The 23619-nt window shown below is 43.1% G+C and overlaps 1 protein-coding gene across 1 annotated transcript in view; it reads right to left on the reverse strand.

The window, feature by feature from the left end:
- LOC126473819 (zinc carboxypeptidase-like) overlaps positions 1-23302 on the reverse strand; it is a 39283-nt gene extending 15981 nt beyond the window's left edge. The window contains exons 1-5 of the mRNA XM_050101135.1: positions 23146-23302; positions 18258-18394; positions 8139-8214; positions 6207-6351; positions 1319-1479 (exon numbers count right to left, since the gene is read on the reverse strand). Coding sequence (XP_049957092.1) covers positions 1319-1479; positions 6207-6351; positions 8139-8214; positions 18258-18394; positions 23146-23301 — 675 coding nt within the window. The 5' untranslated portion in view covers position 23302. The remainder of the gene's footprint in view (positions 1-1318; positions 1480-6206; positions 6352-8138; positions 8215-18257; positions 18395-23145) is intronic.
- Positions 23303-23619: the final 317 nt, after the last annotated feature.

Consider the following 23619-nt stretch of genomic DNA (forward strand, 5'->3'; position numbering starts at 1 on the left):
ACGTGCAGAATAGAGTTCGATTAAGTCATACAGAGGGGCCTGAAAACAACCATCCAATAACGATCACTAAAACGGCATGAGAAGTGCTTCTCTTGACGTACATCAAAAACTTGCCCATGGTTGGATTTTGGTGCGAACGGGTCGATTTGTAGAATTTGGAAAGACTTTTTGATTAAGCAAGGTGTTACTCAATGTATGGTGAAAGAGCACCTAGTATTATATGAGTGACTTTTCAAAAATGGCTCTGAGCACTATTGGACTTAACATCTGAGGTCATCAATCCCCTAGAACTTAGAACTGCTTGAACGTAGCTAATCTAAGAACGTCACACACATCCATGCCCGAGGCAGGATTCGAACCTGCGACCGTAGCGGTAGCGCGGTTCTAGACTGAAGCGCCTAGAACCGCTCGACCACAACGGCCGGCAGTGACTTTTCGTTCGTCGGTTATTTGACTCGGCGAATGTGTAAATAAGAAGTTCTAGCACAGAAAACCATAGCTGTAATGTTCGGTCATACTGGAACTATATGTCAGAAATGGACAGAAGATAGCGAGTCTTACGTTGCCGAAAAAACTTTTCACGTGGCAACACCGTAGCAGGCTTGAACTTATATGCTTTCTTTATAAGCATTGTTGGTAAGCAATGTATCGTGTGTGAACTTCATCATCGACAAGCGAACTTCAAGCATGAGTTGATCTTTCGACAGTGCTTATCACAAATGTTGTATAGTAATTAACTATATCAGTACATTTTCATGTTTAATTGGAGTAATTAGAGAGACTCGAAAAGTTTTGAGTGATATCTGTAGAGCACCTGTGGTACCCATGTAGGCTAAGAATGTTGTAGAGGCGAAAGCGACATGCGAATAAAGTCAGGCTAGCTATTTTCGCTTGTTTTCACCTTGTGGAGAGGACAGCGTTTCTATCTGGGTGGCGAGTGCCGAAAATTGCCTTGCGTTACCCAGTTGTAGTGTCGGGAGCTCGGATAACTGAAGTAAGTGTACCACAACATACTTACCCACGAAACTATTAGGTTGATAGAACACAGTGTGAGGCATCGAGGAATAACCGATTTCGAAGTGGAGCAGAGTGTCATGGCTACAAACAGTAGAAGAACACCACAGCTCGACTACAGTAGGATGTTTCAACTAGATACTCGTCGCATCCCTAGCTCGGGATGGACTAACAGTGAAAGCTTTATCAAATCAGACCTCGCCATTAACAGTCTGACGCGGTGTAAGAATGACAAGAAACTTTATGGCAAGTCAATTCTGGTCATGAAAGTCTATGGACACACGTTTAGGAGACAGCCACTTACGTCCGTCCAGGTGTACTCGTATCCGTCGGGGTTGGTGCTGGGGAAGATGTAGAAGTCGAAGCTCTCAACGATGCTCCTCACGCTGGCGTCGGTCGAGGTGAGGATCTCGTTGATGAACCACGTCACGCTGGCAGCGCTGATCCATTCCCTCGCGTGGATGCCTGCAAACAGAGCGCTTTTCAGACTGTCAACAACATCGTAATGAAATCAATATAAGAAAGGGTCTTTTATAACACTGAAAAGACTTCGTTGTCCGAGGCGACAATGCATAGTTTCGACGCTGTGGTACGTCTAAGTTTGAGAATGATGGTAACAAAGATTCTTTAGACTGCCTTAAGTATTCTAATTGATTACCAAACAATTAGGTGTAACTGTAAAGTGGACCAGAGACTGATCCTTTGGAAAGTTTAGTATGTTGAGTAGGACGGTGAGCTGATGATTTTTCAAGGTGGAAACTATGTCTCGAAAGGTGCACGAGTCCTATTATTAGTCATAATCTTGATATCAAATACAGTACGAAGTACGATGTGTGCGAGGAAAGAAATTACATTGATTTTTTATCTACCAAAGTTTTTTAAGTTTTTTTTCTTTTTTTTTTATAAAACGATAACGTTCCCTTCGAAGAAGCTTTCCTCGGCAGCTCTACACCGACGGAGACGTGGTAGCAGCGCTGAAAGGTTCGAATTGATAGGACCTTTAGCATGTTGGTCACATTCTCTTGAATGTTCTCCATATACCAAAATGACGTCCTTTTAAAATTTTTTCAATGTCGGGAAATATAAAAGCCATTAGGAATCAGATCAGATCAACGACGGGCTGTAGAACAACAGGAATGCTTTTTGAGGTCAAAAATTCCATGGGGAAGTGGCCGTGTGCCTTGGGAGGTCGTCACGATGCAGCGTCCACTTGTCTACAATGTCCAGTCTCACTAGATTCCCCCTTTTCCTTAGGACTTCAAGGAGATCTTCGTAAAATAGTTGGTACTGGAGGAACAAATTAGCTACACACGATATCCCTATTATCTTTGATTTGCTCATTCGGGTTTTTTGCGGTCGAGGAGATGTCTCAGCGTGCCACTCCTCACTTTGTTGCTATGTCTCCGGATCGTACTCAAAAACCCAGGACTCATCACTTGTGATCAAACGACTGAACGATTTGCAGTCATTGAGATTCCTCTCAAGAAGATCAACGCGTATGTTTCTTCGTTTGTCTTTCAGTTTTGTGGTCTTTCACTACCATTTTGGCACAAACCTTTCGTGAGCGGAAAACGTCGGTCAGAACCTTATCTTTGGTGAAAGAGTTTAACAAGTCACTCATCATCCCATCGTCAGCCTGATCTCACAAGAGCAAGCACGCGTTCGATGTGTTCGTCGGTTTTTGAAGTTGAAGGTCTCCCTGAGCGATGTTCACAATCAAAGTGTTCCCGGCCTTCCAAAACTGATTTGCGCTAGCGAAAAACTTGTGCTCTTGATACGGAATGTTCCCCATAACCCCGTTTCAAGTTTCCAAAGATCACAACAAGAATTGCTGGCATAATGCTGATCTACATTCCGCTGTTGCATTTTCGTAACACAGAACAAAAGCACAGCTTCACTGATGGCGCTCTCAAACATCATGTGACGACTGCACAAAGTTGACACTCGGTCTGAGCATGCGGAAGGGGTGAACACACCGGTCTATAGAAGTAGAAAAACAAAGCTTTGCCAGATCGCTCGCAACTTGGTCGCCATCGTTCTCGAACACTCTGTAGCATCAAACTTTGCGGATAGTGGTTTGCGCTTGAAAAATAAACAACCGTAGACCCGTTATAACACACTAAACATTGTGAGTGTATTGGTGACAAATTCTTTGTATAGGTCAGGGCGCCAAACCATTTAACTTCAAATAAAATTTGTCTCCTAGAGGTATTTGTAACCTCTTATTTACTTGATGACTGGAAACTGATAAAACAAAGGCTAATTTATTCTTGCAGCCTCATTAAAAGTCAAATTTTCGTTTGATATAACAATCAGATCTGCGAGAGACAAGAACAGTGATGCAAAGCTCCTGCCCCCTAACGACAGTGCGGAATAAAATGACACTGGATTTGGAACTTCCGTACTGTTGTGCTGTTTGAGGCTTTCCCAGCGCTGCATCTGCTTGATAGGTTCCCGGGAACTACGCCGGATAATATTGAAAAACCGCACACTATTTCAGCGAGACAACTGCCCGCCATCTTCATGTGCTACTGTCGCGTCGCTTTTTTTTCCCCTTTATTGATTTTCAATTCCCCCCGAAGGGGGCGGGCTGGCAGCAGCCTAGTACGCCTTTCTACAGCCTACACGCTATTATTTTAAAAACAGAAGAAGAAAAGAAACAAGAAAAACAGGCGATGAAACGGTGACGTAAAGTGTAAAATGGCGGAAAAACGCGGAAAGTTAAAACAGAAAGCAAAAGGGGTTGGCAATGTTAATAAAAGACACAGGAATGAGCTAAGTAACATAGTACACACACAATTAAAAAACACGGCGACAGTCTGGTTTCTGTTCGCAAGAGATAAAAGGCACACCCAGCGACAGTATGATGGCCGTTCGCAGCACTTCCCAAAAAACACAACACGGAACACTCACTGTAGAACACTCACTGTAGAACATTGCACGAAAGTGGCGGCACAAAGATGACACTCCTGAGCCAAAGGCAGATGGGGTGGGGGGGGGGACCTGTAGGAGGGGGAAGAAGAAGGAGAGAGGAAGGAAACAAACGAAAAAGGGGGAAGGGAACCAAGGAGGGAGAGGACTAATAAAGAGGGAGAAGGGCAGACGCAAGAGGGAATGAGAGGAGGCAGAGGAGGGAAATGTAAAAGGTCTCGGAGGAGAGAAGGGGGCAAAGAGAGGGCAGGTGGGGAAGAAAGAGGATGGAAGGGGAGGAGAGGGAGCCCAGGAAAAGGACAGAGGAAAGAAGGGGGAGTGAGGATCAGAGTTGATAGGAGGGATAAATGGAGGGAGAGAGGGCATCATCCGGGAAAGGAGATGTAGGGTGTAGAGATGGAGGGTAGGGGGGACACAACAGTGAAGATGTGGCAGGGGGTGGGGATGGGAGAGGAGAGGAGCAACCAGGGGGTGAGGGGGATCAAGGCGGCAGGAGGTGTGGAGAATGCGGATATGTTAGAGGAATAGGAGCTGATGGGGGAAAGGAATGAGATCATAGAGGATCCGTGTGGGGAACAGGAGGCGTATACGGAAGGCAAGGCGGAGTGCATGACGCTCAAGGATCTGGAGGGACTTATAGAATTTGGGGGGGGGGGGGGGGGCAGATATCCAGGCAGGACTGGCATAACAGAGGATGGGACGGATTAAGGATTTGTAGGTGTGGAGGATGGTAGAGGGGTGCAACCCCCATGTCCGGCCAGAGAGGAGTTTGAGGAGTCGGAGGCGGTTGTGGGCTTTGGATTGGATGGAGCGGAGATGAGGGATCCAGGTGAGGCGATGATGGTCAATGGTGAGGCCAAGGTAGGTGAGGGTGGGGATGAGGCGGACAGGACAGGCTCAGACAGTAAGGGAGAAGTCCAGGAGCCGGAAGGAGCGAGGGGTATGACCTACGATGATTGCCTGGGTCTTGGAAGGATTGATTTTCAGGAGCCACTGGTTACACCATGCAACAAAAAGGTCAAGGGGATTCTGGAGAAGGCGTTGGAGGGTAGGAGCGAGGGCGAGGAATGCGGTGTCATCAGCATATTGCAAGAGGTGTACTGGAGGGGGGGGGGGGGTTGGGGCATATCTGCTGTGTACAGGAGGTAGAGGAGAAGGGAAAGGACAGAGCCCTGGGGCACACCTGCAGAGGGGTAGAAGGTGTGGGAATTGGCATTATGGATGGTAACATAGGAGGGGCGGTGGGAGAGGAAGGAGGCCATCAGACGGATGTAGTTGATAGGAAGGGCGTAGGTTTGGAGTTTAAACAGGAGACCGGGATGCCAGACACGGTCGTAGGCCTTTTCGAGATCAAGGGAGACAAAAATGGCGGAGCGACGGGAGTTAAGCTGGAGGGAGAGGAGGTGAGTGAGGTGGAGGAGTTGGTCATCAGCAGAGAAGGAAGGTCGAAAGCCACATTGGGTGTTGGGGAGGAGGTGGTTTTGGCGGGGGTGGTGATGGATGCGCCGGGAAAGAATGGATTCCAAGAGCTTGCTGAACACCGATGTGAGACAGATAGGACGATAGGAAGAGGAGGAGGCTTGTTGGGTTTCGCGTCGCTGAGAAGCTCGTCAATTTATATGTTGGCTTTCTAGGACAGCGTAGGCGCCAGCGGGGACATAACGTCATCGAAGACCAATCGTAGACGGCGTCGAACGCCAGAGCCCTCTGCTGGAGAAACGGGTCGCGGTCTGCAGAAGCGCGCCGCGGCGCGGGAAAATGCGGCCGGGAGCGACGGACCCCGTTTGCGCGCCAACATCTCGCTGAAATATTGTGCGGTTTTTACAATATATCCGGCGTAATTCCGGGGAACCTATCAAGCTTGCGTCCGGCGGTTCGAATGGAAGGCTAGGCCACTCGCTGTGGAAACTTGTGCCTCCGTGTTTTGACCCACAGTCACGCTTAAGGGTTAAAATTTACAGCGGTTCTACTAAGCATCGATTAACTCATCAGAAGGGTAACACGCAAGATATGAAGTATGTGTTCGCTCGACGACGCAGGTTTACGTGGAGAGTGGCGTGAACATCAAGTTCGGCTATCCTCGGTGCCGCCAGTTTCCACGGAGAGTAGAGAACATCGCAGAGCAAAGCAAAAATGGCGAGTACAATTATGGGTGGTCAGTATGAGGGCCCCTATTAAAATTCTGACAAATGTGATTAAGCGTTAACGATCGGTTCGTAAATACTGCATGAAAAATTGACGTGACGCCTGTGTTTACTCACCTCCCTCGATGACGACTGCGGGGTTGCCGGTGCCGTAAGAAATTTTGACTCCGCGTATTTCGCGGCCCTCGTAGCTGCTGCCGCCCACAACTGTTGTCACGACGCTGGGGTATGAAGCGGCCAGTGAGTCAAGCCATGCATAAATCTGAAGGGCAAAACAGAACAATAATAGCACGCATCTGTGTTTGTGGGGATGAGAAGTATTTGTTGTGGGGAAAGTGAAGGAAGAGAAACTGGAGGTAACTGACGATAGGAACATTAAACGGAGAGGTAAAAATTACGGAATGAAAATGTGAGACTGAAGAGGTGACATAGGAACATCTAACAAAACAATATGTGCAAAAGAAAATGTGTGCAGTATCTCAGGTGGGATTGTGTAAGTTAAGTGATGAAGCATATTAGGCAATCAGGTAGCCAGTATCAAAGTGAAAGTACCGAATAAATTGGAGAACGAGATGGTAATGAGCGAAAAATAATAACGACAATAAAGGAACCCGCTTTAAAGTGATAGGGTGCGAACATTTATCCTCTTGAAACCTCCTTTCTCTCCTATTGTTCACGTGTCCATGCTTCGTGAAACTGTATCAGTACGGTTAAAAACTCAACAGTGCTTTAGATCGATAATCTAGTCACATTGTCTCCTTTCTACTTTTTAAATGCATAGAAAAAGTTTAGTTGATAGTCGCACCGACAAACTTTAATAAGTAATCTGCTAATGATATGTAATAGCAAGGGCTAAGGTCCAATGTCCAACCACAATAGAGAAATAATGATTCAAAATACGTCATTCCATTGTCATACTACCAAAGTAGCATTTAAGCTGCGGTTTCAACTGTGACAGTTCTGAGAGTACCATCCAGTACCTGTTAGTTTCTCCCCGTTTTTATTTGCGTTATGTATGCAGCTGTACAACAAACGTTTCTCTTCATTAGTAGACGAAATAGATTTTTTTAATAAAATACTGCTTTTTTTTCTCCCACAACTGTTTTGTACTGTATCATGTCTTTATTATTTACTTCTTAATTTACATGAAGCTCAGCGTTATGCAAACTATATTAGTCACGGTTTTGCAGCCGATTCTATGCCCTCGTCGCCTTCCTATGCGAGAACCAGGCAACCCAAGCAGTCATGTGCAGACTAAAAAATTTTGGAAACCAAATCATCTTCATCGTTGAAGACCACGGCACGTCATTCCATCCTCCGTGTGATCATCTGACGGCACAAGGCAAGCGGTGCACGTTGATGCTGTGGAGTGACAGGAAGACCGGCCAGAGGTGTGCGTGATTGCAGTCCCACTGCTAATAGCTGGTTAGCCACAGTTTCCGTTGACACATTTGAACTTACAAGCCCTCTTATCTGTGCTGTGGTTGTTGTACAACCAGACACTGCCGCCCTTAAAATGTAACGATTCTGAAAGGCGTCTGTGTTGTGTGGATGTCCAGAACCTTGTCTATAGGTGTGAGAATATTCACATGCACGTTGCACAACTAACGCAGCATGTCCAACTTGTGTGGTAATTCTTCGGAAGATAACTCTGCCATTCGGAGGACCAGAGTTTGACCCCCTTCAAACACGCTCAGTTCGCTGTAGAAAGCACGAGTGCGTCTCCGTGGAACAGATCACTGCTTGCTTCACACGTTTGCACTACGCTGAGCATCCTGGCTGTGAGTATTCCCTATTAAAGAATTGACATTGATGGTGCTCTGATAGCTGTTCCACTGCGCTATCTGTTGGCGGACGATGTTGGAACCATTATCAGTACATATACTATCCCCCAGGTGGCATATGATGCTTTGTTGTAGCATGCTAAACTTGAAATTTGTGTAATTGTTTGCAAAGAAATAAAGTAGCATTCCTTGAGAATTTCTTAAATACATAAATACATGTTTGTCGTTTATTTTGCGACTTAGCCTACCAAAAGTATCGACTCACCTCATCCACAGTGTAGTAGTCGTCCCAACCAAAGGATGCCCTCGCCTGCTTTGCAGGACGTTCAGCGTCAATAAGTCTGTAATAAGTGAGAGAACGTTAGTCGACATCAACATATAATGACTAAAGTATGACCAAAACCTAGCTGAAATTGAAATGACGACCATTATTCCACATTAATTTAATTATTTATTATAAAGTTCGACGTGTCAATCGTGGTCGAACCTCTTTGTCCACCATCGGAGTCTAATATCTCTGGCAGACGCACGTCCACGAAGCTCTCGCTAAGTTAAGTGATTAACATTGAAATAAGAGCTAATTTATTTGATATTACATTTTAGACTAGTGTATTGTTTGTTCGCCAGGTTATCTATTGAAGGTTTCGCTTTTATGAGCGTATTTAGATGGAAGAATAAGTGTTTCCTAATGGCCGATAGACGTTAGTTTTTTTTACATTTTAGTCGTAAATTTCGGGAAAGCGCAGATCGTTATTTTTTTTTTGCCTAAGCCTAGTGGTTCAAAGTTAAGTTAACTCGTGTCTGTCACACAGAGTTTAGATAGTTAATTAAAATTTTCGAAAGTAAGTTTGAAAGTTTGTTTACATTAGCGTTTAGTTATGTATTAGTACGGGCTATGAAACTTCAGCGCTCTTGTGTCAAGTAATTCTCTGCATTTGTGTAAATTAAGTGTAAATTTTTCTATCAAATCATGTGTAACAAATTTGATAATTGCCATAGAAATCTGAAGGAGGGGGTGTTCTGTGAAGGCTGTAGGTTAAGGTTTCATTGGACCGTAGCGGCGAGAAAACGGGGGAAGATAATGAGGTTCTTCCATGGCAATGTAGGTTATGTAGAAAGGACAGAAAAATCGCTGTACAGGAGGCAAAAATTTATGTCCTTAAGGCTGAATTAGAAAACGCGTATTTGGAATTATCTAGGCTAAGGAGGGAAAAAGAAACGGGGTTCTGGGAAAAGGTAGCAAGCATAGGGCGAGAAAGGGAATCTGTTGGAAAAACTTTAGAAATTCAGTTAGTAAATCAGTTTGGCTTGCTATCTGAAGTAGTGGAGGAAGGGCCTCACCAAGATGTAGTTGAATGTCGGTTGAAGCAGAAAAAAAAGACAGGTCGGAATCAAATCAGAATAGAAAAAGAATTCTGCTTCTAGGTAGCAGTCATAACAAGGGTGTAGCCAGCAGCTTCAGGAAAAATAAGGTGAAGGGTACCAGGTCACGAGTTATGTGAAACCGAGTGCTAGCCTTAGCCAAGTGACAGGAAACTTAGGTCAGCTGTGCAGGGATTTTGAGAAGGAATATCAGGAAATTACAGTTGGGGGAGCAGGAAACAGCCTGGCTATGACTCCAAGATATAGTATTAGGTGTGACCTGAATAAAATAGGAGCAGGAACTGGGCACTTAAATGTGGGGTTTGTGGAGGTCTTTCAGCACCATGATCGGCCCTGCGTAAATACTGCTTAAGGCATGTTAACACCGAGCTGAACAGGATTCTCCATACACCGGCAAAATCTCACATAGGTGTTGTTCCAGTTGATGCTGTTGGTAGGTGGGGATACACTAAACATGGCCTGCACCTAAATAGGAAGGGGAAAGATAGTTAGCTTCTCTATTAGCAAATACTGTAAGGGGGCCATAGCCACACATGGGACGATCCCTGTGATTAATGGGACCAGGCAGACAGATTCTTTAGGTTAAAGCCAAAGTCCAGAGAGACAATAGTCAAGAAAAATAGAATGAAAGAAGCTTCATGTACAGTGAACAGGGATGATTCTACAGGTAGAATCAGTTTCCTTCATCAAACTAGCAGGGGAATAAAAAATAACGTAGATGAGCTGTTAGTGTGTTCAGATGATCTCAGAAATAAGAATAAGATTGATATATTTTTTCAGTGTGAACACTATGTAACTGTGATGATGGAAAGTGTCTGTATGAATGGGTAACATTTAGCATCTTACATTTGCAGATCTAGCATGGATAAAGGACGAGTTTCCATTTACGCAAAACAAGGGTACAAGAACAAAACTGTAGAAGTAAGTAAATTTTGAGTCGATCAGCACTTTGAACGTTGTGTTGTGAACTACAACTGCGTAATGCAGTGTCGATATTAGCAACAGTGTACAGGTCCCCATTAGGAGATTGCGATCTATTCATAAAGAAGTTTGAGTCCCAATTATGCTATCTATCAGACAAAACGAAGAAGTTATTCCAGAATGAGATTTTCACTCTCCAGCGGAGTGTGCGCTGATATGAAACTTCCTGGCAGATTAAAACTGTGTGTCCGACCGAGACCAGTATTAATCTGCCAGGAAGTTTCATATCAGCGTACACTCCGCTGGAGAGTGAAAATCTCATTCTGGAAACATCCCCCAGGCTGTGGCTAAGCCATGACTCCGCAGTTTACTTTCAGGAGTGCTAGTTCTGCAAGGTTCGCAGGAGAGCTTGTGTAAAGTTAGGAAGGTAGGAGACGAGATACTGGCAGAAGTGAAGCTGTGAGACCGGGCGTGAGTCGTGCTTCGGTAGCTCAGATGGTAGAGCATTTTGCCCGCGACAGGCAAAGGTTCCCAGTTCGAGTCTCGGTCGGGCACACAGTTTTAATCTGCCAGCAAGTTTCATATCAGCGCACACTCCGCTGCAGAGTGAAAATCTCATTCTGGAAACATCCTGCAGGCTGTGGCTAAGCCATGTCTCCGCAGTATCCTTTCTTTCAGGAGTGCTAGTTCTGCAAGGTTTGCAGGAGAGCTTCTGTAAAGTTTGGAAGGTAGGAGACAAGATACTGGCAGAAGTGAAGCTGTGAGACCGGGCGTGAGTCGTGCTTCGGTAGCTCAGATGATAGAGCACTTGCCCGCGAAAGGCAAAGGTCCCGAGTGCGAGTCTCGGTCGCGCACACAGTTTTAATCTGCCAGCAAGTTTCATATCAGCGCACACTCCGCTGCAGCGTGAAAATATTCTGGAAACATCCTCCAGGCTGTGGCTAAGCCATGTCTCCGCAGTATCCTTTCTTTCAGGAGTGCTAGTTCTGCAAGGTTCGCAGGAGAGCTTCTGTAAAGTTTGGAAGGTAGGAGACGAGATACTGGCAGAAGTGAAGCTGTGAGACCGGGCGTGAGTCGTGTTTCGGTAGCTCTGATGGTAGAGCACTTGCCCGCGAAAGGCAAAGGTCCCGAGTTCGAGTCTCGGTCGGGCACACAGTTTTAATCTGCCAGGAAGTTTCAGAAGAAATTATTAATATTTGGTGATTTCAGTGTAATCTTTCTAGGCAATTCTGATAGGAAATGTGAGCTAGAAGTGTTATTAATGACATATAACTTAGTGTCAGTGATCAATTTCCCTACACATATAGCTCAAGGCAGTAGTACTCTTATAGATAATGCATTTGTACAGCAAGAGGATTTAAATCTAACATATGCTTTCCCTGCGATAAAGGGATTGTCAGACCATGACCCACAGCTGATTAACTTACAAAAACTAGCAGGGTGAACAGTTCAGAAATCTTTAAGGAAAAGTGTAAGGCTGGTCAACCTGATATCTATAGAGAACATCAGAGAAAGTTTAAACAAAATGGTTCAAATGGCTCTGAGCACTATGGGACTTAACATCTATGGTCATCAGTCCCCTAGGACTTAGAACTACTTAAACCTAACTAACCTAAGGACAGCACACAACACCCAGCCATCACGAGGCAGAGAAAATCCCTGACCCCACCGGGAATTGAACCCGGGAACCCGGGTGTGGGAAGCGAGAACGCTACCGCACGACCACGAGATGCGGGCAGAAAGTTTAAGAAATGTTAGTTGGGGAGATGAAAATAATGAGCCAAATGCTAATGATAAATGCAGTTATTTCCCAATACATTTATATTCCTTTTTGAACACTGTTGCCCCCCAAAAATTACTAAATGTAACACCAAACAGTTTTCAATGAAAATTTGGGTTACTACAGATATTGAAGAGTCTTCCAAAAGTAAAAGAAAATTGTGTGAGGCAACAAGAATTAGTGAAGACCCAGAAGTAATTTTACACTGTAAAAATTATTATAACATACTGAGAAACGTTGTCAGAAAATCAATATATATGTATATTGGAGATGAAATTAACAACTGAGGAAGTAAAATGAAATCAGTGCATAATGTTGTAACAAGAGAGACAGGAAAAGTAGTCACTGGGATAGATGGTATTACTATTAAAGAGAATGAGACCATCTTAACCAAGAGAACACAAGTAGCCAAAGTATTAAAAACCATTAAGTGTAGGTGAAAAACTTTGTTAGAATACCTCAAAAGAAAAAGCCAAGCTGTACATTGATGATTCAGTTTTGAGAAATCCTAGTCAAATTAATTTTCATCTAAGAATCTCTTGTGAAATAAGGAAAATCATTAAATCTTTGTGAAATGGCTTCAAAATGGCTCTGAGCACTATGGGACTCAACTTCTGAGGTCATTAGCCCCCTAGGACTTAGAACTAGTTAAACCTAACTAACCTAAGGACATCAGACACATCCATGTCCAAGGCAGGATTCGAACCTGCGACCGTAGCGGTCTCGCGGTTCCAGACTGCAGCGCCCAGAACCGCACGGCCACTTCAGCCGAAATCTTTGTGAAATAAATGTTCTGTTGCAGTATGATATTAAAACAATGTGGAGCAGTTACAGCTGATGTTATGAGTCACATCTGTAATGCTTCACTAACTCAAGGTATTTTCCCAGACAGGTTAAAATAAGCCATTTTCAAGCCTCTCTACAAAAGAGGGGACACTACAGATGTTAATAATTACCGACCAGTATCCTTGCTTACAGCATTTTCAAAAATTGTCGAAAACGTAATGTACTCAAGAGTGGTTAGCCATCTCAACAGCAATGGAATACTTAGTGAATCACATTTTGGATTTCAAAATTACTGTTCCACTGAGGCAGCAATACACAGTTTTACTGCCAAAATAATAGAGTCTTTAAATAGTAAAATGTCACCAATAGGAATTTTCTATGACTTATCCGAAGCATTTGATTGTGTGAACCATGACATTATGTTACAGAAATTACAATTCCATGGTATAAATGGAATACATTACGAGTGGTTTAAGTCATATTTACAGAAGAGGAAGAAAAAGTTTCTTTATATAGTTTAAGTGATTTAAGGAAGTTTCCCACTTCATCCAACTGGAGTGAAATTGCAGTAGATGTTCCACCGGCTCCGATTATGGGTCTCCTTCTGTTCTAAATATATGTGAATGACCTCCCTTTTTATCTGAGGCAAGAAGCTAAACTGATACTGTTTGCTGATGATACAAGCATCATTATTAATCCAGTGAAAGAAACTCCAATTGAAAATGATTCAAATAATGACTTTGGAAAAGTTATTGATCGGTTTCCAGCGAATGGGCTTGCTCTGAACTTTGAAAAGATACAGTACATCCAATTTTCTGCTGCAAGGAGGACAATTCCTTCAATAAATATAACACATCAACAGAAGTCAGTAGCCAGGGTAGAAAATACTAAGTTTTGGGTGTACTTATAGATGAGAATCCTAATTGCAAAATTCATATTTTGGATCTCCTAAAGCGACTATGTTCAGCAAATTTTGCAATCAGAATAATTGCTAATTTTGAGGATTCGTAAATTAGCAAGCTAAAATACACTACAAGATCAAAAGTATCCGAACACCCCCAAAAACATACTTTTTCATATTAGGTGCATTGTGCTGCCACCTACTGCCAGGTACTCCACACCAGCGACCTTAGTAGTCATTAGACATTGTCAGAGAGCAGAATGGGGCGCTCCACAGAACTCACGGACTTCGAACGTGGTCAGGTGATTGGTTGTCACTTGTTTCATACGTCTGTCAGTGAGATTTCCAAACTCCTGAACATCCCTCGGTCCACTGTTTCCGATACGATAGTAAAGTGGAAACGTGAGGGGACATGTACAGCACAAAAGCGTACAGGCTGACCTCGTCTGTTGACTGACAATTGAGGAGGGTCATAATGTGTAATAGACAGACATCTATCCAGGCCATCACACAGGAATTCCAAACTGCATCAGGATCCACTGCAAGCACTATGACAGTTAGGAGGGATGTGAGGAAACTTGGATTTCATGGTCGAGCGGCTGCTCATAAGCCACACATCACGCCGGTAAATGCTAAACGACGCCTCGCTTGGTGTAACGAGTGTAATCATTCAACGATTGAACTGTGGAAAAACGTTTTGCTGAGTGACGAATCACGGTACACTATGCAGTGATCCGAAGGCACGGTGTGGGTATGGTGAACGTCCGGTGAACGTCATCTGCCAACGTGTGCAGTGCCAACAGTGAAATTCGGAGGCGGTGGCGTTATGGGGTGGTCGTGTTTTTTGTGGAGGGGCCTTGCGCCCCTTGTTGGTTTGAATGGCACTATCACAGCACAGGCCTACACTGACGTTACGTTCTTGCTTCCCGCTGCTGAAGAGCAATTCGGGAATGGCGATTGCATTTTTCAACACGATCGAGAATCTGTTCATAATGCACGGCCTATGGCAAAGTGGTTACACGACAATAACATCCCTGTAAAGGACTGGCCTGTACAGAGTCCTGACTTGAATCCTGAACACCTTTGGGACATTTTGGAACGCCGACATCGTGCCAGGCCTCACCGACCGACATCGATACCTCTCCTGAGTGCAGCACTCTGTGAAAAATGGGCTGCCATTCGCCAAGAAACCTTCAAGCACCTGATTTAACGTGTGCCTGCGAGAGTAGAAGCTGTCATCAAGGCTAAGGGTGGGCCAACACCTTATTGAATTCCAGCATTACCGATGGAGGACACCCGAACTTGTAAGTCTTCTCAGCCAGGTGTCTGGATACTTTTGATCACATAGTATACTTTCATATTTTCCCTCTGTGATGTCATACGGAACAATATTTTGGAGTAACTCAACACTTAGGCAAAAAGTATTCACTGCTCAAAATAAAGTGGTTAGAGTAATGTGTGGAGCCTGTAGCCACACATCTTGTAGGCATCTGTTTAAGAGATACCTCACAGTACATTTACTCAGCAATAAAATTTGTTCTCAGCACCATGGACTAGTTTAAAAACAACAGTGGCAGTCATGATTATTATATCAGCAGAAAGGAAGACTTGCACTATCTTGTACTTAACCTATGTTTGGCACAGAAAGGGGTAAAATACGCTGCCGTAAAACTTTTCGATAAATTACCAGAAGAAATAAAATGTCTGACAGACAGCAGTAGCAGTTTTAAAAATAAATTGAAATCATATCTCCTTGACAACTCCTTACATACCACAGATGAATTCTTGAATAGGAATAAATAAATCTATAAGTACAATATAAGCATTTTGTTCGATTTAAGGGGGTAGGTAATAAAAATTTTAGCTTCTTAAAAAAAAGAAAACTTTATTCATGTGTACATTTCTTATGCACTTGACACGCCCCGCAACATAACGGTTACAGTGAGATTGATCAATGGAACTCATAACTAACTAACTTTCTAGCGACTCCAGGTACGTCATACTCGTGAAGAGTTTCGCAGTCAATTCTTGGCAGTAGATGAATGGTAGCTAGGCCATTGCGAAGGATAACTAGCTGAGAGGTAACATTCATCCTCTCCACTTATGAAAATCTACAAAACGCAGCAGTCAACTGAGACAGTCTTCCTGACAATGTTTTGCGTAGTCGAATATTCTCCATAGGGTCAATTTTTGAAGGGAGGGAGAGAGAGAAAGATAAAGATGAATAGGACCTATTGGAAGATGCGTAATTGAGACTAGAAAAAATGAAAGAGCAATTTGAGAATAAAGGAGGCTTTTTTCACTAGTGGAATAGCTATTTTCCATCATCCCCGCTACTGTCAGACACTGCTGCCTTGTTTCCGCATGTTTCTTGTTCACTTTGTCCGACACGCGAAAACGAACTTCGGCAAATGATGGTCTTCCACTTGTAAGGATTTTTGATCTCATACTACGATTCAAAATATCACTTGTATTTCTTTTCTACAGTGGACATTGAGAGCTCTTCTAATAGTTTCCCAAGTTCTTGAATAGTTACCTAGTTTGTTTTAAGGATTCCAGCTGCAGTTACATGTGTCGCAACGTCTGAGGATACGAAATGTGCTATTTTTTCCAGTGCAACATTATCTAACCATATTGTGGAGTTTATTATACGTTTCCCTTAGGGTACCATAATTTCAGCTTTAGTTATTGATACCTCACATTTACCGCTTACTGTTGGATTAATGATCACTTGACCCGATAGTTGTAGAACGATTGCAGAGGCCGTTAATATATTCTTATCATCAACAGCGAACTACACCAGTTATAAAAACGTACAATACGCAGTAGTCGACTGATGGCTGACAATGTTTTTTGATGCTGGGGATCCTATACAGGAGCACTTTTTTGCTTGTGTGTGTGGAAAGGGGGATGAGGGGGAAGGACAGAACGAGAGAGATATAGAGAGGCAAAAGTTCTGTCCTGTATTCAATGTCTTATATGGTCTTCACAAACTGAACTCGCAAACCCGCTCCGCTTAAAAGACAGATGTATGACACAGAGCCAGTTCGAAGAAAACCAGAGCATGGATACTACTAACTGTAAGTGTACCCTTAGCTATTTATCATCTAATGTGCAAATCATATTGCTGTTCTCTCCGATTTCCATACAGCTGAATATACGAGATGCCTTCGGATTCTCAAAGTTTCGAATAGGGCTGCATCTTCAGAGCGTGATGTTTTTTGCCGTGTTACTAGCCAATGTCAATTCCATTAAAAAAAAGAGCATTCTAAAGTATCCGCATTTATTGTCAATAGTAAGTACATATTACAAAGTGTAAGTGTTAGAATAATTTGCGATTAATAAAAACAAGTTTTAGTATTATAGTTTAAGGAAATGTTCTTCTTTTCCTCTACCCATCTCCCACCCATTAAATTAATACCAGATGCTGCGTAAGCTCTTGAGCAACGTCAGACGGCACCAGTCTCTAGTGTCCTATTACATAATTCAAACAGCAACATTACACTCGTAATTCACTGTATCACAAAGTAACACTAAGAGTGCTATAAGCCAGAAACTATTTATTTAACACGAAGTATATTCGTCTCAAGACACAAATGGAACTACAGACTTGTTCCAGTGACGGAAGGTCAGCATTTCAACGTTTGTGAGAGGTTAAACTTACAGGGAAGAGTGCCGAACCAAGAAACTTGCTGTGGCGGATGAGCTTTTTGAGTTACCTCATCCCAGCACGTATCTCCATCTGAAGGTGACCTTCCATTTAGACATAAAATCAGGTGAGAACTTCCTGTCGTTGCTGCAACAGTGATGCTGCTTTCAGAAAGATAACTGTCGTAGATTTTAAAAGCAGCTTTACATAGTTATCGTTGAAGTTTTGAATATGGGCCGCGAACCCCATATCATATTGTGACTTCAGAAATCAATACCGAAGTGAGAAAACTAATTTTATCAAATAAACATACAGAATGAGCAGCACGAGTGAGATTTTTTAAGCTGGTATAGGTCAAAAACATTATGTGACGTCAAACAAACGAATCATTTTCCAAAGCTTCCAGTCATTGCGTGCCGTCATCCTAGCGACAGTCAACTTCACCCTAGATATAAGTTGAACCACAAGCGATAGTGCTTCAGCGCTCTGAAGCTCAGCGTAAGCAATGCTAACAGGCAGGAAGACCGGGAAACAATGAGGATGATGGAGAACACCTTATTATGTGCTTTGCAGCTCCCAGATATTATACTAATTGGGGTTCGATTTCTCTCTGTTCTGATTACAATTTGAAACTAAGAGAATTATACACAGATAAAACATGCTGTCTAAATTGAACACCCTGACTGTCTTTTAACGGAATTTTTAATTATATTTTACTGCTTCGGGCCACACAAATAATTTAAGTACCGGTTCGAATTATCAGCAAGTCGTGTTCGAATGATTTGAATACGTTTTAGAGTAACGTAAAGTAGACATCAAATGACGCATTCATATCGTTTGATAATGATTGCTAACAAGACTAAACCGGTATGCTTATATTAAGCTCCAAAACACTTTGTGAACTTTGAGAGCAAACGAAAATTCAAAAATTTGTAACTCAATATCATTGGTGATGGGCACTTACTTTTGCACGTCTTCTACGTAGACAGAAGACTTCATACCCTTCTTTTCGAGCGCTTCCAGAAAGTTGTTCTGCATTTCCGGCGATACCATGATGTCTGCCGTCCTGTTGACGACTCTGGCATCCTTCCAGAAAAGGATCTGTTTTGGAACAAAAATCACCAATTGTGTAACTCATTTTGTAAAAACTATAGATATCACCATGGCGTTTACCATAAAATTTACTGTCGTTTATATTGTGGAAGACAGCTTGTTGGCAGCTGCCTCACGTCTAGACTTGGCGAAGACCGAACATTCTGGAAGTAGAAGAAAAAGATGGCGGAACAGCAGCAGGCTTTCAGTGTTAGAGGATAGGCTGCTAGAGCACCGTCAAAAATCATGAAATTTTTCATCAGTCTTTGCTTTGCGACGTACATTCAATTCTATTAAAAATGTTTTATAAACTAAAGCAGACGAACCCGATCGCAAAATTTAAGGGAGCGCTTGGACACAAAGAAATTTCGTGTTACCTCTAGCAATATTGTGTTCTATAAGCTGTGAAATTATCTTCAGTAGCTGGTCATTCACTGTTTGACTGTTGCTAAGGGACAGAGACATTATTGGACACGAATAATCATAGGCGATGATGTATTACATGAAACACAGTACATACGTAATAGAGGTAGAGCAGTATATTTATAACGAAAAACGGTACAGATATAATCACATGGCAAAGCAGGATAACAGACATAAGTGACGTTCATTTCTACACAGGTCAGACACTTGACATAAAGGTCGATAACGGACTCTGAATGAGGAGCATGCCCTCCTCGGGGACTAACGCACATTTCACACCTGTTACTCATATCGGCTAACAAGCTCTTCAGGAGTCCCTGAGGGTTATATTTCCACTCCTCTGTCATGGCGGTTTTCGGTACTTGCGCAGTTCTTGGAGGGGATGGCTTCTAAGAGCATCTCAGGCACGCACTGTAGGGTATGAGTCCACGGAGTACGCAGGCCATTCCGTACATTCTATATTTTCACTTTCCAGTGTGTCCGACACCTCAGCTGCCCAGAGTAAGAGGGCATTGTCATCAAAAAACGGAAAATTGGGACCTACCACACCCCTAAACAGACGGATAAGATCCTCAATAATCTCCCTGCAATACCGCTGGCTGTAACGGTACCTCGCGCAAAGATATGCTGCGGTGTTGGACCATTGTACATAATGCCTGCCCACACCATAACGCCTAGGCCATACCGGTGACGTTCATGAACATTCCGTGGTGCGTAAAGTGTTCCTATTTCTCTCTCTCCACACTAACTGGTGGGGACGAACACATGCCACAGCGAAGCGGGATTCGTCGGAGAACATCACTCCGGACCACTGTAGCTGACGCCAATCAATACGCTCCCTGCTCCAAAAAACTCCTTCAAGACAATGGTGTGGTTGAAGTGAGATGCATTTAACAGGCTTCCGAGAATACTAATCAGTCTAATTTAAATGCCGCGAAATGGTTCTGGTAGAGACACACGTACCGGTCATGTTTGCAAGGTTTGCAGAGACCTGCCTAGGAGCGAGACGTCTGTTCCTTGACGGCACTAGGGCTACGTATCGATCCTTTTGCATTATGGTGGTTCGTCGACGACAACCAGCTTGTTTTAGCATAGAATTTCCACCTTCAACGGCCATTTTAATGGCGAGATGACACTTTTGGACACTCCAGTTATTTTGGCCACGGTAGCGACGATTTGACCGACGTCGAACCGTGAAACTGCCCGTCCACGTGGTAAGTATTTAAATGATTTCTTGCAGATATGTTGCCGCACCACATGGAATGTCGCACTAATCAGTTCGGCAATAACATCCGTCAAACTATGTAATGCATAACTCTCGAATCCGTAGAGAGCGATCGTGCACAGGCTTCGCTGCAGTTAACAAGTCCCGCTCTCTACATTTTCTTTTCCTATCATTGGTCGGGTGTTCCGTAGCAATTGTCGGTTGTTCTGAAGCAACTGTCAGTTGTTCCTTAGCAAGTCTCGGTTGTGCCTTAGCAGCTGTTTAGCAGTGTAGCCGTTTAGTGAAGTAAATCTTAGGTTTTGAGCACGTTTCCTGGCTACCAGATACATAGCTCAGCGTTGAGCAGCTTCCTTTGTTTTTTCGGATGTTCACAGATCTCTTAAAATGTATATGTGCTTGTTCAAAACGGTTACCTCTATTTAAGTTTTCCGAAATAACTGCAATGAAAAAAAGTAACATGCATAAGCTTAACAACTTTGAGAGGAAGGACAAAACTTGGTTATACCGACAGATGATAGGAAAAGCCGAAAAATTTAGTTTTATGAAAGAGAAAGGAAAGAGATGTGTTATGTTGTGTGCTAGCTGGCTAATTGCGACTGCCTCTTGTGTCTGAGGCACACGTTCTGAGGTACATATCTGTAAACTGTTCGGCTGTATCCAGAGATAATTTAATTACCACAGTATGACACTTAAAGGTTTTAGTGAAGGCTAGAGTCGATGTGCGCACTTTAACTCCATAGTTTCTCAACTACAGCTGCAGTTTCTGACATCATTGAGGCACCAGCTCCAGTGGCTGATCAGCGTATGCATTGCTGAAGCTGCAGCTAATGCAAACCCGCTCACTAGAATAGTCGTCGTTGCAGCTACAGATATTGACACGTAGCTCACTTATTGTCATTGCCCAACAGCAGCCTCCAAGCGAGTGTTTCACCTCAGCCTGGTAGTAAAGTAAGCGTTCCTTCTGAATTACCTGACAGATAATGCTGTTAGTAGAAATATACTTGATGTTTCAATGTCTCCGCACCAAACTTCTAGGAATGATAGATTGCATCCTAGGGAACAACTTCAGTTAGAGGCAAAATGTTCGCTGATGCTACCTCGCGATGCTAGCCATCTTTTATTATTGATTATGCCCCTGAGAGACGGGAGGGATTAGGCACTTTGCGAAGTGCTTATGCTATGTGTGTTGCCTATAATACAGTCATCTATTCCCCATTAAACTGGGTGGGCCGTATTTCTAAAATATCTTTCACCCCTTAAAGACACTAATTCTTAAGATTTTCTTGTTGAAAATCATCTTAATCACTTTACAAATTTACGGAGGTCGTGTGTAGATGAAGCACACCTCACTAGTAGACCCTCGAAGTTGAATGAAATCGCCGGCCTCTGTGACCGACCGGTTCTAGGCGCTTCAGTCCGGAACTGAGCTGCAGCTACAGTCGCAGGTTGGAATCCTGCATCTGGTATGGATATGTGTGATGTCCTTAGGTTGGTCAGGTTTAAGTAGTTATAAGTTCTAGGGGACTGAGGACCTCAGATGTAAAGTCCCATAGTGCTCAAAGACATTTGAACCATTTTCAATGAAATCTCGTTGTCCCAAAAACGGTGAGTTATATGAAAAGACTACTGGGATCGCTGAAAACCGTAAGCGAACGTTATGTCGCTAACACTTCTTGTTCCCCATCACGTGATCTATCAACCCTGAAAATTTGATGCAAAGACTTTGTATCTCCCTCTATACACTTAGTGATTCATTAATACAGTTGCGTTGTTGTTGCTACCAAGAACGTCACATGTTCCAAAATTTTAGATATCAAGAAAAAGTTTTTGTCAAAGTGACGCCATTTTTAAAAACAAGCGGAGCCCTGCAACTACATAACACTTCAAAGTAAATTTTATGTGCACTGTTTTACTGTATGAACTGAGATAATTGTAACTGTTAAAATATTTACTGGGAACTCAGTTCTTTCATTTAAATCCTATAAAATCTTGTAACTGACAACATGTAATGTATAATTATATATCACTATCTACATATACTCAGTGTTAAAATCTTTTTTTTTTAAGTGACTTGTCTTAAGTTCTTGAAGTGTAAGCGCAACATTTACGTTTTATTTTACATCTGTCTTTAACTTTATACTCTATGTGGTTTCTTCGTTTATGAAGGATATGTTCTTCCGCACGCGCTCTTGTGTGTGTGTGTGTGTGTGTGTGTGTGTGTGTGTGTGTGTGTGTGTGTGTATGTGTGTGTGTGTGTGTGAGAGAGAGAGAGAGAGAGATGTTCAAATCGTAGTTTGTGCCACATCATGCTGCAAGCCTTGTAGTATTCACCATTACGTCAGCCAGATTCACCCAGTCAGGGTACAGGTAGGTCACCCTTTCTCAGTCTTTCTATTTCAGGCCACTTTGGCGACACGTGTGTCATGAAGATAAGACGAAATAATTAGGACAGTACGACCACCAAGCCTTGGAGTGAATAAAATTTCAGAGCCAGAAGGGAATCGAACCCAGGACCCTGCAATTGAGAGGCAGTGACTGACCACTAGATGTGGTGCTACGGATTTCTTATACTATACAGTCCTAAAAGATGACCCTTGTCCTAAACCACACCCATTCTGTAGCAATCCAACTCGTTCATCAGCTTGATGTCCAGTGTTTCATTTAAAAGATTGCAGGCAGCTACAGAATCAGTGTCTTCAAAAGGGCCATGTTTCTCTATTAAACCTCGGAGTAAATTAGTAGTGTCGGAAGGACTTCAGGTGAAAGTAATGTAAACAGAACTGCCAGTTACGCATTTACTGTCAGTGAATTGACATAATACAGCTGGCAGAATTACTTGAAAGATCCTATTACCTTACAGTCGCATTCATTGACCCTCAATAACGAACAGAAGTGTTATTTCTAAGATATGGCTGTATGGTACCGTGGCTTTGTAAGTGAACAAATTCTTATTCTATGAATGATTCGAAAAACAGCGAATGGCTAGGGCTGTGCACTATCATAAGCAGTAATAGCATGATAGGCTGATTTCAAAAATAAAGTAAATAAATAAGAGAACTGCGAGAACTGTCAAAGTATCTACTTGAAACTGACATGAGCAGAGGGTACTTACGTCATTGTGGTACTTGCCGGCGAGCGCGTTGAGGAACTGCACGTGGTGCTTGTTTTTTGGCGTCACGCGGTACACACGGTGGCCGTCGAAGCGTAGGGGCTCCCCGGCTGCCAGCGACAGCGCCGCCAACACCAACAACGCAACTCTCCACAGCATCCTGAAACTGGAACCAGTGTCCGTTGCTACACTGCGGCAATCTTTGTGGGGTTGTACGAGTGTGTTGCACTAAGGAACTCGAAACTCGCTGGAAGGACAGTAACATGAAAGGGTCTAATATCAAGTTTTTGCAAACGACCTCTGGACAGTGCAATTGAGGTGAAACATAACTATTGCTTCAAAATTTGTCAGTTACTGTTGCTTTATAATTGTTCATTTGTTATTTTAAAAAATAATGGTACCTGCTTTATTGGCCAAGTAGTAGGATTACAGCCAACGTTTCACGAAACAGTGTTGCAGAAAAACGGAAATTTCACT

Source organism: Schistocerca serialis, chromosome 4 (genome assembly GCF_023864345.2).
Source record: "Schistocerca serialis cubense isolate TAMUIC-IGC-003099 chromosome 4, iqSchSeri2.2, whole genome shotgun sequence".
Taxonomy (NCBI): domain Eukaryota; kingdom Metazoa; phylum Arthropoda; class Insecta; order Orthoptera; family Acrididae; genus Schistocerca; species Schistocerca serialis.